Source organism: Cervus elaphus, chromosome 14 (genome assembly GCF_910594005.1).
Source record: "Cervus elaphus chromosome 14, mCerEla1.1, whole genome shotgun sequence".
NCBI classification, from domain to species: domain Eukaryota; kingdom Metazoa; phylum Chordata; class Mammalia; order Artiodactyla; family Cervidae; genus Cervus; species Cervus elaphus.
In genome coordinates this window covers 23239383-23255737 of record NC_057828.1, presented here as the reverse complement: position 1 = coordinate 23255737, position 16355 = coordinate 23239383, and the positions used below count along the sequence as shown (strand labels likewise).

Below are 16355 nucleotides of genomic sequence, written 5' to 3'. Positions count from 1 at the left end.
TAGGGAAAGTATTCACCATAAGTAGTAGACTTTCGTCTCTACATTTTAAATTATGCAGAGAAATACCTACTGAAGTTCAATATTTCAGTATAGATATTGCTCCAGAGTAACTATGTCTTTGTGGACATGCAAGTTCTTAGCAGGGAGTTACATTACAGCTTTTTGTGGCTTTTCTGTTTTTTTCTCTGCATCCTACTAATACTTCAATAATAAAATAATATTTATAAATATTGAAGGTGATAAAGGCAGACTGTAAACCACAAAGAGTGAAAATTTTTCAAAGGTATTCTTTTAAGTCATATTGAACATAATCAGGAAATGTCTGATGTACCCAAGCTCCTTTCCAAGGTGCTATAACTCTTTAGTTGCTCAAATTTATCTTATCAATAATTATATTTTTACTTTCTTTTATCCCTGGATCTGCATGACCACTGTAGATTATCTTATCTCTTCCCAGATTTTAAAACAGGCAGACTTGGCAGGGGAAGGGGGTTGTTGTTATTCATTTTGGAACCAAGCTACATCCAAACTTATAGCAAAAGCCTAGGAAATACATAATCCTCTCCCTCTTGGATATATGAACCACCTTTCAGTTCTGTTTCTCAAAAGCATTTTCAACAGCTCTCCATTGTCATATGATACAAGAAACACTTAAGGAAAGAGTAAGCACATATTAGATAGAAAGTAATTGCCATACATGTGCCCTGATGTTCACTGCAACACTATTTCCAATAGCCGGGATATGGAAGCAGCCTCAATGTCCATTAACAGAGGAATGGATAAAGAAGATATGACATAGATAGATAGATAGATGATGGAATATTACTCAGCCATGAAAAGGAATGAAATCATGCCATTTGCAGAGATGTGGCTGGAACTAGAAGCTGTCATACAGAGTGAAGTAAGTCAGAAACAGAAAAATGAATACTGTGTATTAACACATCTATGCAGAATCTAGAAAAATGGCATAGATGAACTTATTTACAAAGCAGAAATAGAGACACAGACATAGAGAACCAGTGCTTGGACATCAAGAGGAGAAGGGAGGAGGTGGGATGGATTGGAAGATAGAGATTAACATGTATGTTCGCTGCTTTGTCTGAAACGGACAACCAATGAGAGACCACTGTAGCACAGGGAACTCCGCTCCATGCCCCGTGGTGGACTAAACGGGAGGCGAATCCCCACAGAGGGCCGGTATGTACATGTGTGGCTGATGCACTTTGCTCTATGGCAGAAACTAACACATTGTAGAGAAACTATACTCCAATCAAAAAGAAAGAAAAGAAAAGAACTGCTGTTACTGACAGTATGAGAGACTAATGGGAAAATATTCAAACTACAGAATACCTGGACATGCTGAATAAAATGTAACACCATCTCTTTAGATGCATTACTGAGACTGCGGGAAAGGAAGAGAGAACTGGGTCTAAGGAACCAGTCTAGGAAATGTGGAGGCATGTTGCTTCCTTGTGGAAAGAGCCAAGCTGGGGAGCAGACTATCTGAAAAGCTCTGTCTTCAGAACAGGGCAGACTAGAAACAAAACTCACTCACAAGGACAGGAAAGTAAAGAATCTGGTTTCTACCTGGGCTCTAACTGGAAAACTCTGAAGATATGTAACCAAGTGCCTACCCCTACCTGAGACTCTAGTTTAAATCAACACTATGCCAAAACTTAGCAGCAAAACTGGTCTTTGAAGGAAATGCAAAACCACTGTAGAGGTACATGCCTTCAACCCAAGCCTCAAGAATCCCCACAAATGAAAACCTACTGAAGATGGTCTCACAATCCAAAACTAACAGAACTAGTTGTAAAAACAGATTAAAAAATGAAAGGGAATAACTGGAAAGAGAAAAGACAGCTGTGGTTAAAAAAAAAAAAAAAGTAGAAATTTGAGATTATTTTGTTTTGAAAAATCTTAAAAATCATAACTTCCCTTGATGGGTTGAATAGCACATTAGATACAGCCAAACAACAAACAAACTACAGCAGCAAAAACAGTGAATTTGAAAAGTAATCTGAAGAAACTTCCTAAAAGAAGTGTGGTCTCAGTTGCTTAGTTGTGTCTGACTCTTTTTGACCCCATGGACTATAGCCTGCCAGGCTGCTCTGGAATTCCCCAGGCAGGAATACTGGAGTCGGTTGCCATTTTCTACTCCAGGGGATCTTCCCAACCCAGGGATCAAACCCATGCCTCCTGTGTCTCCTGCATTGGCAGGCAGGTTCTTTACCACTGAAGCCCAAAAGCACAGAGGGATAAAGCATGGAAAATGTAAAAGAATGGTCAGGGTACTTGAAGGAGCGTGAAGTTCAGTATATATCTAATACAACTTTCAGAAAAAATAGAAGAAGGAGGTACACTGTTCCAGGAGAATATTTATAGAGTTCAATAATAACAGAATTTTTACAACTGAAGAAAACTTAAATCTTCGTGTGCAAAAGTACAAGCCTTTATCAGGAAATATAAATGAAGTCATACCTAGACACACCATAATAAAACTTTATAACATCAAACACAAGAGAAGAACTTAAAGGCAGCCAAGGAGAAAAGATATAACTTACACAGGAATGAAGTTATATTGGCAACAAACTTAAAAAGAATGATACAATCCAGAAAATAAGAGATAATATTTTCAAAGTGCTGAGATGAGATAACTGAATCAACCTAGAGTTTTCTATCCCAGTTAAATTATTTCCCAAGAAATGAAACTGAGCCATTTTCAGGTAAAGACCCATCATTACTAAATTTAATAACTTTTGTAAAAAAAAAACAAAACAGAATCCATGAAAAAGAATAAAAATCAAGAAGGAATTGGGAGCAAAGTAATCGTTAAATATGCATAAAGCTAAACTTTACACTGAATGTATAAAAGTAATAGTGATGATGGTGACAGTGACCATCAGGTGGATTAATTTGGGTGTATAAAGGTAAGATGGAGTAGCATTGAAACACATACATTAACCTGTGTAAAATTAGATAGCTAGTTGAAATTGGCCGTATTACACAAGGAGCTCAAATCTGGTGCTCTGCAACAACCAAGAGGGGTGGGGTGGGATTTAAGGTGGGAGGGACGCTCAGAGGGGACATATGTATACCTGTGGCTGATTCATGTTGATGTATGGCAGAAGCCAACACAATATTATGAAGCAAGTGTCCCCCAATTGAAAATAAATAAATTTAAATAATAAGAAAGTAAGATGGAGCTAAAACTCTGAACAACAATAAGATGTAAAATATGAGGGAATAATAAAGCTGGGTATGCATGTTGATGTTTAAAAATTAAAGAATAGAGAAATCATATATAGTTTTCAAGCTAGTATAAGCAAGCAATGGATGCCAGAAAAGAGGAAGTAAAAAGGATAGAGAAAGCAAGGTAAATATCTTTAAGTAACATCGTAAAAATAACCCAGAGATATCAATGATCACAATAAATGTAAATGGAGTATATGCATCAGTTAAATTCTGGGATTATTATGATGGATAAAAGAACAAAACTCAGTATATGCTGTTTACAATAAATACAACTAAAACAAATTTCCATTTAAATATCAGCCAAAGAAAACGTAGCTGGGTTAATAACAAAGTGAATTTTGAGGTATTTCAGGAGGGTCGAAACACTCTTCAAGCAGACTTGCTATGTTAATTTAGATGAACAGTTTTTTCCAGAAAATTTGTGAATATATTAAAATCTCTGTCATTTGGGACAATGTGGCAGAAGAAATGACATCATGGAAACTAATGGTGATAGACTATTTTAAGATCACTGTCCAGTCGGTGAAAGGGTAACATTAAGACTCAGGTGTCCTAAATTCACACTCTAACCGGGGCACTTTCTAACTGGGTGACTTTGGGCAGGTGCATTACTTCTTTAAGGGCTTCCCTGGTGGCTCAGTGGTAGAGAATCCACCTGCCAAGGCAGGAGACCCGGGTTCGGTCCCTGGGTCGGGAAGATCCCCTAGAGAAGGTAATGGTGACCCACTCCAGTATTCTTGCCTGGGAAATCTCATGGACAGAGGAGCCTGGGGGGAAGGGGGCTGCAATCCATGGGGTCACAAAAGAGTTGAACACGACTTAGCAGCTAAACAACAACAATTATTATTACCTCTTTAAACCTTAGTTTGTTCTGTAAGTGTTACCAGTAATAACGTTGCAGGTTGCTGAGGAAGATCAAAAGAAATCACGGCTGCAGAAGCACTGGTAATCTCTGAGAGCCACAGACATTATATTGTAAGTTATCCAAGTATGTCATTGCGAGTACTATGCTGTGTATTGTCCAAATGCAAATTGAGAGAAGTTGATACTATAATTAACATGTAACCCAAATAATTTTTTAAAAATAATTTAGAACATCATCTCCACTGAAGTTGTTTGTTTGCCATTAATTCTTGTAGAAAGGCGGCGTAGGTAATGGCAAGTATGTAGGTTTTTAGAGTAAACTTCACCAAAGTTTGAATATTATCCTACTATGTGGTAATGGTCAAGCAGTTCATCTCTCTGCAGCCCATTATATTAATACTTCCCCCCTTGCACAATTGTTATGAGGAATGGAGATTATGAATGCCGCACGCCTAACAAGTAAAGCACAGACCAGGTACATAGTACGCAGACCATAAATAGTCCTGATCATATTATAGCAAACAAATATCCCTGTGTGCCTTCAGAACCAATAGTTTTAAGACATTTTTTTAGTTTTCTGAAAACACTATTCTTTGATATATTAATACAATCATCCCATAAGAAATGTATCTGTATAAGCAAAATGTGTGTGCTCAGTCGTGCCCAACTCTTTGTGACCCCATGGACTGTAGCCTGTCAGGCTCCTCTGTCCGTGGAATTTCTCAGGCAGGAATACTGGAGTGAGTTGCCATTTCCTCCTCCAGAAGATCTGGGCCCAGGGATCAAACCCACATAGCTTGTGTCTCCTGCATTGACAGGTGGATTCTTTACCACTGGGGCCACCTGGGAAGCCCCTATAACCAAAATATCTGTTAATAAAAACTTTCCCTTCTCCAAACATGTCAATATCAACCATGTCTTTCATTCCCTACTATGCAAAGTTTTTTTCACTTAGTTAAAAAAAACAAGAGCCTTGTATTTTTAAGCAGTTGGCTATTTGAACTGATTTTATTCCACAAAATTCACATGAAAAACATCTGCATTATTGCAGATAAGATGTATAATGATCTCAGTGAGGCTTTTCTGTATTAAAAAATGAAACAATTAAAACATTTGACAAAAAGTACTAACCCTCACCACTTTCTCACAGCCCAATCTGTGTTCAATGCTGTTTCTTAACAGCAATCAAAAGCCCATGTCCCTAAATTAGTTACTGAGGCCAGAGGACAGTATGAGAACTGGCAGTTCTAATAATGTCACAAATAATAATAATAACAGCAATAACCGTGCTCTTCAGCTGACTAGCAAAGTAATGCGGAAAGAGGGTGGGAAGAAAGAATGAGAACAGACCACTGAAAGCCTTCTGAATACGGGGTCAGGACTGACGCGATGCACTGTGTTATGTGGGAAGCAGCATGTGTCACCTGCCCTTCCATTGGCTGTTTATCCAACATCAATACAACACTTTAGGAGCCAAATTACTAAACAAGCTGCCAATTAGGCTTGCAGTCAGCTGGATAGATTAGCAGCTAAGAGAGGCCGATACAAGATTTTCATCTCTTGAGCCAATTACGCAAGTGAATTACTATCCACAATACTCTTTGGAAGATTTGAGGGGAAAGGACCGACTCAGCTGTAATAGATATAAGAGATCCAGAATAAAGGGGGCTGGAGCGGGAGTTTGCAGAAGGGTTAGCAGGCTGTGTATTGCTAAAATTGCCCGAGCAGGAGGAGAGCCTCCCAGGAAAGGACTTAAAGGATTTAGCACCGCCAGGAGCAAAAGGAAAGGAAATTATGGTTGTCAGATGCTGTGCTGAGACGGAGTTGTTCCACTCCCATGTCTTAATCTCATAAAAGAAGGATGAGAGACCAACAGTAGATCTCACGCCAGAGTCATTTTCCATGAAAAATGAAGTATCTGTTTTTTCTTTTTTAAAGTTATATAGAACAGGCATTGTTTTTTGTTTGTTTCAGAAATCTGTGTTGCTATGGGGAAAGATTTAGCATTTAAGAAATCAAATGGTCTTTCTTTTTGTTTTAACATAATGATAATGCTTCATTTTAATTAAGAGAAATAAACCAGCATTAAAAAAATAGAATGAATTCTTTTCTGCCTGTATAAAAACTAAAGCATGAACTTATGGTTACCAGAAGAGGAAAGGAATGGGAGAGGGATAAAATAGGAGTTTGGGATGAGCAGATTTGGATGTTCAGTCAAGCTGCTATATATAAAATAGATAACAAAGCCCTACTGTATAGCACAGGAACTATATTCAGTATCCTGTGATAAAGCATAATTGAAAAGAATATAAAAAAGAATGTAAATATACTAAATATGTATGTTTAACTGAATCACTTGGCTGTACACCAGAAACTAACACAACATTGTAAATCAACTGTACATCAATTTAAAATATAAATAAAAAAGCAGGGTGGAGTCGAGTGGCCACTACTGAGCCACCACACTTGAAATGCCAACATTTTAAAACTACAGTCATGAATCAGTTATTTGCTGTTCATTTCAGAACTCAAAACTGACATGCAGTTTTTGCAAAGATGGTTTAAATTGACTTTATATTTTCTCTTAAATATTAAAGTTTAAACTTGAACCTTTGCAATCTGTTATATCAAAAATATAACAGGTATGTAGCCTGAAGCCTCCTTAGACCTCTGATCTGCCTTAGCTTATCAATGGATTAAATTAATTTGTGGTGATCACAGAAAAATTAGGGATATAAGATAAAATGTTAGTATACCATGTAACCTGACACATCTGCGAAGCAGCTGTTCAGAAAAAAATTAGATGCCTTGGTAGTCTGTTGTTAGCATTATCATAATTTCAAAGTAAAAATTTAAAGAAAAACCTTAATTGTCTTTTTGTTATTAAACAAGTTTTAACAAGAGGCTTCTCTTTGTTTTGTTTGTTTGGTAATTAAGAGGCCTATTTTTGTATCTTATATGTTTATGTATATTTTTGTATAATTGGATAAATATATAAAATCTCTATGTATTTTTATTTTGCCTTTGTCAAGCAGTAAATAATGTTAGTCCAGAGTTTTTCTTTTGTGCCAGTCTTTGGCCATTCAAGCTGCTGGCAATTGAAGGTTTTTTTCTATTACATGTTAAAATACTTGCTTCAGTGAGCTAAAAACCAATCTGACAAGTCCAAAACCAACTCATTATTGTGGTAATCCAGTTCTCACTCCCTGTAATGAAGTTAGCAATGACAGCAATGTATTCTGTTCTCAGTCTGAAGATGCTCTGAAGATTAAGAATATCAAAATGTTCAGTAAAGGCCTTGCAAAAATCCATTGATGATTACTCTATAGTTTGTTATAAAACTCACCAGTTTTAGTTGTAAACTCATCAGTTTCAGTTATATAACTCATCTGTATCACTTTGCAATTCCCCTCTGTAAGTTAGAATCCTGAGGAACAACCCATTCACTATTCTCCAGAAAACCAGATACAAATTACCAGATTAGCTATACTGTTAGTTCAACTCTGACATGTCTTTTATTACTTACTGTTATTTTATGTTTTTACTATGAAATACATATACCAGAGACTTCCCAAGTGGCTCAGTGGTGAAGAATCCACCTGCCAATGCAGGAGACTCCGAAGACCCGGGTTCAATCCCTGGGTTGGGAAGATCCCCTGCAGGAGGAAATGGCAACCTTGGTAAAGAGTCAGCCTGCAGTGCGGGAGACCTAGGTTCGATCCTTAGGTTGGGAAGACCCCCCTGGGGGAGGGAAAGGCTACCTACTTCAGTATTCTGCCCTGGAGAATTGCATGGACTGTATAGTCTATGGGGTTGCAAAGAGTTGGACACAACTGAGCGACTTTCACTTTCCAGTATTCTTTCCTGGAAAATCCCATGGACAGAGGAGCCTGGCAGGCTACAGTCCATCGGGTCACAAAGAGTCAGATATGACTTAGCAACTGAGCAGCACATATACAGAGAATGGAATGAAATGTGTAGGTAGAGTTTTAGAGAACAATAATAAATTGGTCACTACTGTAGCCACTAACCATATCAAGAAACAGAACACTATACACTGCAGTCCCATAGGTAATATTTTTGTTATCATTATTGGTGCTTAAAAGGATCCTTATATACAGTCTTAGAGAAAGAGGAGGATGGAGAATCTCTATTTGGGGGCTAGAGGTGGGGTAGAAGGTGCTGTTAGAAACCCATATCAGGGAGGAAAGATGGACGATGATGGGAAAGGGGTTAAGGGCACAAGAGAGACAGCTGACTCTCAAGCCTTTGACAGCAGTGAGTGATGTTGTCAGCACCTGCGCATTTCAACTCTCAGACTGCTCTCGGAAAACACAGAACAGAAACAAGCTGGACCCAGGACGGAGCTTGTATGCCACAGGCATTCTGCAGACCTTCGGAAAGTGAGCCAACTTCATCCCTGGAGCCCTAGGGATGGAATTATGGGCAAACATTATAGCCCAGAGTTCTACAACAGACTTTTGAGGAAGCCCCAATATAGGAGACGGTACTGAATATGTCCTCCCTAAAACCAAGATGGTTTTAAGCTGTTGTTTAATCCCTAAGTCGTGTCCAACACTTTTGCGACCCCTCGGACTGTAGCCCTCCAAACACCGCTGTCCATGAAATTTTCCAGGCAAGAAAACTGGGTCAGGTTGCCATTTCCTTCCCCGACCCAGGGATCAAACCTGCGTCTTCTGCATTGGCAGGCGGATTCTTTACCACTGAGCCACCAAGGAGTCCATACTTTGACCCCTTTTCTCCCTACACAGTCTGTAACATTAGCTTGCTTGATGATCACTCCCTTAATTATCAAGGAAGAATAACCACAAGAAATGATCTGGTAATTTGAGTTCTGATTGCTTTGTATTATGCCTGTTTTACAGATCAGAAAACAGAAACCCAAAGAGGTTAAATAACTTAATCAGCTACTAGGTGGAAGAGCTGAAACTAACCACGGTCTTTTTGTCCACTGAGCCTTCTACTACAACAAGCTCTTTATCCAAAAATGAATAAAGAACCCTCCCCAGTACTTTGTTGAAAGGAAAACTTAAAAGAACGTGCTTTTCTTAGCCTAAGAGGGCCTTCATCTGTGTTCATACTAATGTGGGATTTTGTTTTTTTGTTTTTGTCATTTTCTAATTCCAGGATTTGTAGGAGAAAATGCCCAGCCAATCCTAGAAAACAACATTGGAAACCGAATGCTCCAGAATATGGGCTGGACACCTGGGACAGGCCTCGGACGAGACGGCAAGGGGATCGCTGAGCCGATTCCAGCCCTGCAGAGGCCAAAAGGATTAGGACTTGGGTTTCCTCTACCAAAAAGCACCCCTGCAACCACTGCCTCCAATTCAGGAAAATCCGCCTAAGAGGAAAAGCAGAGGAGCTGTTTAACAAGTTTTATTCGCTCGCTATAGCCCATTGTTCTAAAATGACAACATAGCTTCTGTGGTTGAAGCTGAAATCGAACATCAAAGCCTCAGACTTGCCCCTCTAGCTTCCTAGCTGCTACAGTTCTGCCAGAGTGATAGAAATGGGATTTCATCACAGTTCATGGTGCTAAAGTAAAAACCTTCACCTTTTAAAATTTTTCAGTGACTCGCATTCTAGGTGTAAAGAACAGCTCGTTTCTCTTATTTATTTTGATCTTGTGTTGTCAGTAATTTCTCATGTTTTAGCTTGATTCATTCCTGTGTGCGCTCGATGCCCCAGCGACCGAGCACGCCTACGTGTTTCTAAAATAGCATTGGCCGGAAAGGGTTATGTTTCACCTCATCCCTGTCTGTCCTAACCGAAAACACCTGTCATCACATCAGTGCGGTCCTAAGCACATCTTTTTTTGAAAGGCTGGCCAATTTCGTATGCCTTGGATTTGACTTTTTTGTTAGGATTCCTCAACAGGGTGACACCCATTCATCTTCTATCCTTGGACACTGTAGTATGAAGTTCACAGCTGACAAACAGCAATTAATGTTGCCCTCTGACATGTCGACAAAAATAAACCTCATCATTGTGATCACCACAGTGCCCTCAACATGACTTTACTGCAGATCTTATCAATTTTACCTCATTTAGAACATAAAATAATTATGGAAAGAAAAATGTATTTTTTAAATTCACCATGACTGAGTTGTAAACTCTATTAATAATCTAGACTTCCTTCTACCTCTTTGTTCCCAAAGGTTGATATTTTTTTTAAGATCAACTCAACTGTAGTAAACTGATTTTAAATTTTAACCATCAGAGTAAGTTAGAATATCGACTCAATTTATTTGAAGATTTTAATGGCTCTCCCAAGAATTCAGATTTCTGGCAACGATCCAGCCCGTTTACAAGGTGTATAAAAAAAATAAATAAATAAACGGTACTGTTTGCCGTTTCTAACACCTAAGCAGTTACTTTAAAACCAAGCAAAACAAGTCATTTTTATTATGTGCCTAGTATTGTTACATCTGAATCCTCTGCTTCATAATGTCCAGGATTCTGAATTGCTGTTAGTTTAGATGTTGGTTTGTTATTGTCTTCATTAGTAAGAACTAATAATGATATTCTCTTTTGTAATGACGTTTATTGGTTGAGTGAAGGCCAAGATAACACATGTGAATCAACCTTCTAATGTTTTTTAAGCTTTGTTTTTCTAGGGCAGTTTTAGATTCACAGCAAAATTAAGGGAAAGGTACAGAGATTTCTCAAATATCCCCTCCCCACACACATGCATAGCTTCCCCCATTATCAACATCCTCCCCCCACCCCAGAGTGGTATATTTGTTACAGTTGTCAAGCCTATATTGACACATCAAAATCACCCAAACTCCACAGTTTATATTACAGTCCACTCTTGGTGTGAAACATTCTATGGGCATGGACTAATGTATAATGACATGTCTGCCCCATTATAGGATCACACAGAGTAATTTTACTGTGATAAAATTCCTCTTGGCTCCTCTCTAACAGGCTTTAGGGAATTTGACAGTCCCCAAGAGTCTTTCACAGTGGGGAAAGGAGGTTTGTGCATGTAATAGACCTGTCCCACGTGGTCCTCTAAAGAAAATACTGCTCATTAGGGAGAGTAAGTTCAGCCTGCTATTTGAAAGGCTTAATGGTTTGCCAACTTACAGGTTCCTTTTCAGAATTATCTTCCTTTCTAGGGTTATCATGGTAAGAGGACAAGTTGGCCAGGGAACCATAGGCTACCAGGGGAGTTGGTTTTCTCGTGCCCTTCTTAGCCTACCAGGTGACCATTCTCGTTGGATAAAGTAACTGTTGTTTGACACTTTCCTAAATGTCTGTTACTTGAAAATTCACCGTTTTTAAAAAAATATTTTTTATTGAATACTCATTCCATCTACATAAGATGCAAAAAGCTGGGGGAGATTGTTTATATTTCTGTTTAAAACTTCGTTGTGGTAGCGTATAGCACTGTAAGGTCTGTTCATGAAGTTTGTTTTGGTTCCATTGCCTGAAGATCTTTTAAAATCCTAGAATTTTGCAAAGCCAAATTTGGAGCCACAGGTAAAACACAATGAGGTTTTTGTGAGACTGACTGATCCCAAATTCCCATGGACTTGACCATTCTTTTTCACTTCACCATGGTCTAACTCTCACAGTGAGGAAGAGCAGACTTTACACGCGCTGGCACGGGGGAACTCCTTACCTAAATGTTGCAGCTTTATAAATATTTTTTCTTGTTCTCCTGGATGGGCATCAATTTTCTGAATAAACTTTCTAAGATATCACTGAGCTCAGGTGTTCTCTAACTCCACCTCCCAAAATAATTCATCTTTATATTTTCCCCTAATAGAAGAAAGGTCTCCATGTTGACATCTTGAGCCCTGTCTGTGACTCACAGAAGATTTCAAACATGTCTTATTCTATTGGAGTATTTACGGAATACGTGAATCAATACTCAAAGCAGAGAAGTGGTGACTTCACAAGCGTTTCCCTGCTCTCACACAAACCTCCCTTCACATTTCAGTGAAATTTAAGAATGATCATTGCACACCTGAAGTTCTGCTTGGACCTGAACTTAACCAGAGAAAAGAACACAGTTGAAAAATGGAATTTTTAATGTACGTCAAATATCTTTAAGAGATGAAGTTCACTAATTTACGTTTGTTGTAAAGTTAATTTTTATCAGTTCCTATGCCTATAGAACCCAAATCATCCAAAAGAATTCATGTTTTAGAATGTATCAATCATATCTCCGTAAAAAGGCAGTTAGATTTTTCTCTTGTCCTTCACAAAGCCAACACTTCTATAGTATCTAAGCCTCGTATCAAATTAATTGCTTGTACTAAAACTTTTAGAGAATGCATAAGTCTCTTCCATTACTATCCAAATTATCTATTCCCCAGCAAGTAGCCAAGAGACTGAGTGTGGCTACATTAGCAATTCAGCATTTTGCCTTTATATACTTGTTATACTTGATATTAACCAGATTGTGTGCTGGTGTCATTTACTTCCTCCCTTCTTTCTCCCCAAATACAATTTTTAAGGCAATGTTATCCCCCCTCAAATTTCTTTGCTTTTATTTTTTAATTATATGGTCTCCTTTAAAAGAAAATCCACTGTTAACTAACATTTACCAGTTAATTGGTATCAGCATTTGAAAACAGATTTTATAACTCATACTGTTGCTATCAAACAGAAGCTAAGACAGTAGGGTTAAAGATATGCCTAATGTATACATATAGGTATGTTTACAGGGCATGACTGTGCAATTTACAGACATGATTGCAAAATAATTGCATCTTATTAATAGCATTGTGAATTGATATTCTTGCAGTTAATTGAACTGACAATTGCTTCTCTTCAATATGTTTTCATTTTGAGCAGATATTTCATGAAAGAGAAAAATCACTGCTGACATGCTTTTTAAAACCATTTCCTCCTGTCCTCTGTTTTTCTTTAAAAAAAAAAAAAAAAGTGACCTAAATGGTATTGTAAAATGAAGTTGTTTAGCAAAGAATATTTTGGATTTTTTTTCTTTTAGTAGAAAGATATAATAATAGTACAACAAAGAATGAAAGAATAAACATAATGTTTAAGAATGTTATTTATAAGCAGTCATTGTCTTTGTGCTTTAAATGTTTCCCTCTTGAAATAATAAAAAATAAAGTTGAAAGGACTTTAATTTTTTTTTTTTCTTTTTTAATTACTGAAAGTCGCTCAGTCGTGTCTGACTCTTTGCGACCCTGTGGACTGTGCAGTCCATGGAATTCTCCAGGCCAGAATACTGGAGTGGGTAACCATTCTCTTCTCCTGGGGATCTTCCCAGCCCAGGGATCGAGCCCAGGTCTCCTGCATTGCAGGCAGATTCTTTACCAGCTGAGCCACCAGGAAAGCCCAAGAATACTGGAGTGGATAGTCTATCCCTTCTGTAGTGGATCTTCCCGACCCAGGAATCAAACCAGGGTCTCCTGCATGGCAGGCTGATTCTTTACCAACCAAGCTACCAGGGAAGCCCTGCTAATTACTACCCATTGACAGTTAACATTGAACAGTGCCATTAAGTGTTAGTTGCTCAGTCATGTCCAACTCTTATTTACCCCATGAACTGTCGCCCACCAAGCTCCTCTGTCTATGGAATTCTCCAGGCAAGAAAACTGGAGTGAGTTCCCATTTCCTTCTCCAGAGGATCTTCCCAACCTCGGGATCGAACTCAACTCCCCTACATCACAAGCAGATTCTTTACTGTCTAAGCCACCAGGGAAGCCCCAAATTCATTATTCATGTTTCAGTCCTAGTAAATGTCAACATTTTCTAAAGAAATTTTAAGGGAAAAAATTGGTAAACATATTAGATTTCATTTATTCACAGCTGATTGTGACCTGTTATACCACATTTCCCTGGTTTTGTTTTCTCTGATGCTGGGCTAGACTAACTGTCTTAAGGTCTTTTTCCACCCAAAGATTCTGATTCTAAAGGAACAAGTGCAAGTTCTCTCTGAAACAAGTGCAAGTTATCTCTCTGATAACTTGAAATACAGGTCAGAACCATATGTGTTACTCCATTTCCTTCTGGGGAATTGTGCTTCTCAGAAACCTGCTTGGATATTTTAAATATTTTATAATACTCATTAAAGTGTTGAGTTCCATTGCTTATAGGAAGCATCTCATTATGTTAATAAAATACTCTCTCTTCTCCCCCAAAAAACTGAATTGTGAGTTGAGTGAGTGGATTTTTTTTTTTTTTATCCAATAGGTATTAAATACTCATTTATTTAACAGGCTTGCAGTAATATATACTCAACTGACAAGTGGACCATGAAGGCTCCTTCTGCTGGGTTCCTACTAGGCAAAGACTCATTACTTTACCCACCTGACATTTTAAGTAGATCCAGATTTGTCTCTAGCGAGTCAATGCCATTAACTGCCAGGAGTATGATCTACTATTGCCACTTTCGGTTTTATCTGTACATTAGAGTTGTCTTCTGTCTTTGAATTGTCATGGAGTTTAAATCATTCTCAGATTCACCGACCTCACTCCTGTTGCGGTGTCAGAATGTCCCGTGTTTACTCCTTCATCTTTGAAGGATGAAGTCAGGCAACAATTGAAGGCTGTTTTTGTGTTTCTTTAGTTGTTTTTCTTTTTCCCTTAGTTTAAATATTCAAGATACATTAATAGCATTTTAAATCTGTGTATAATTCTTGATCTTTCAGCTATAAAATGGTAAAGACAAGCCTGTATTATGATAGCATCCCAAGCAAAAAGATCACTCAGACCTTTTTTCTACCTGTTTTCATCTTCCGATTAAATTTCAAGGAAATGTTTATTCCTTCCTAAAGGTAGTATTCTATAATAAGATGAGAAATAGTATACTAGCTCATTACATACTTAAAAAAGATGCTTTCTAAAAGCAAACAAATTCTTACTTAGTGAAGTAAATTTCTTCAAATGCCAGAATTTCATAGTTAGGATGAGCAGATGAGTTTCAGGGGGAGAAATTAAGGCTTCATTAGATACCTGTGTGGCTAATCTAAGTCTAAAGTTCTTTTCTGATGGCTATAATTGATTGTGGAAACTACAGATAATCCATGCTGCAGGTAGGGGGAATGGAATTCACAAAACAATTTTTAAGGGAACATGAAGTACTTGGCAGAACACACTGAGATTGTGAAATGTCAAGTTCGAAACCACAGTATTTCTAAAACAATGATCATGGTGTCTTTAGGCTTTCAACAGTCAGCCAGGTGGTCCAGAAACTGAAGGCCTGGTTCTTGACCCTCCCCCATCTTTACACCCATTTCCTTTTGTCACATCATTCCTGATTCCTTTCCACACATCTTCATCTCCTTCACCTAAGTTTAACATCACAGGACAGCCTTGCAAAATGGAAACCATCGCAAGCACACAGGAAACCTGCCTGATTTGACTCCCGTCCCATTGTGTTTCTCCATTATGTCCCTTAACAACTCAGCTAGAAACAAGCGGCAGATTTTTTCCCCACTCACTGAGTAATTGTCTGCGCCGCAGTGACAGATGTGCAATATAGCAGCTTCTTTAGGAAAAAATTAACAGTTTGTCCAGCATGTCAGCTCGCTCTTTTTAGTGCTTGGGAGGTCTTGGCCCCATTATGGATGATTTAGAAATTGAGGCAAGCAAAAACCAGCTGCCTGCGCTGAAAGCCTTCGTTAGTCGCCCTCATCTGCATTCCAAGACTCACTTACATCTAGAAATTGGTAGAGCCCCTCTGGCCACGCGATGAGGATGGGCTGACAATGCCTTGATTTGTTGAGAGAGAGAATAAATGGGTTTTTCAGAAGATGAGGAAATATCACCATTACTGGCCAATTTACAGCATTTTATCTGTTCTTCAAACATGTCACTTTTGTTATTGTTGCATGGTAATTACATAGTGAAACGGAAAGAAAACAAATTCAGGTTACGTATTCAGATGGATTGCAAAATCATATAATCCTGATAAATGCCCATTTATGATACACATGGATGAAAGGTTCATTTTAATTTTGAATGGCTAGCTCAGCCATAAATAGGATATAGGATTAAATTCCAGAGAATCTGATTACATAAAAGCAAATAGTCTTTTCACTTTTTTCAGATCCAGGAAATTCAGGGCGATATAGCACGGTATATTCACAAACAGGATTGTCCTCAGACAAGACAAAAAGTAAATTCAGACTTGCATTCTGAAAAGGATGAGAACTTTCCATGAAGCTGGAGAGCTATCTTGTTCTAGTGATGAGTCAGTCCTAAAGGCTTCTCAAGAGGCAAGG

The 16355-nt window shown here is 38.2% G+C and overlaps 1 protein-coding gene across 1 annotated transcript in view; it reads left to right on the top strand.

Annotated features, from left to right (window-relative positions):
* The window catches only part of GPATCH2 (G-patch domain containing 2), a 190951-nt gene extending 177705 nt beyond the window's left edge, over positions 1-13246 (top strand). The window contains exon 10 of the mRNA XM_043924401.1: positions 9268-13246. Within this exon, the coding sequence (XP_043780336.1) occupies positions 9268-9488 (221 nt within the window). The 3' untranslated portion in view covers positions 9489-13246. The remainder of the gene's footprint in view (positions 1-9267) is intronic.
* The last annotated feature ends 3109 nt before the right edge of the window (positions 13247-16355 follow it).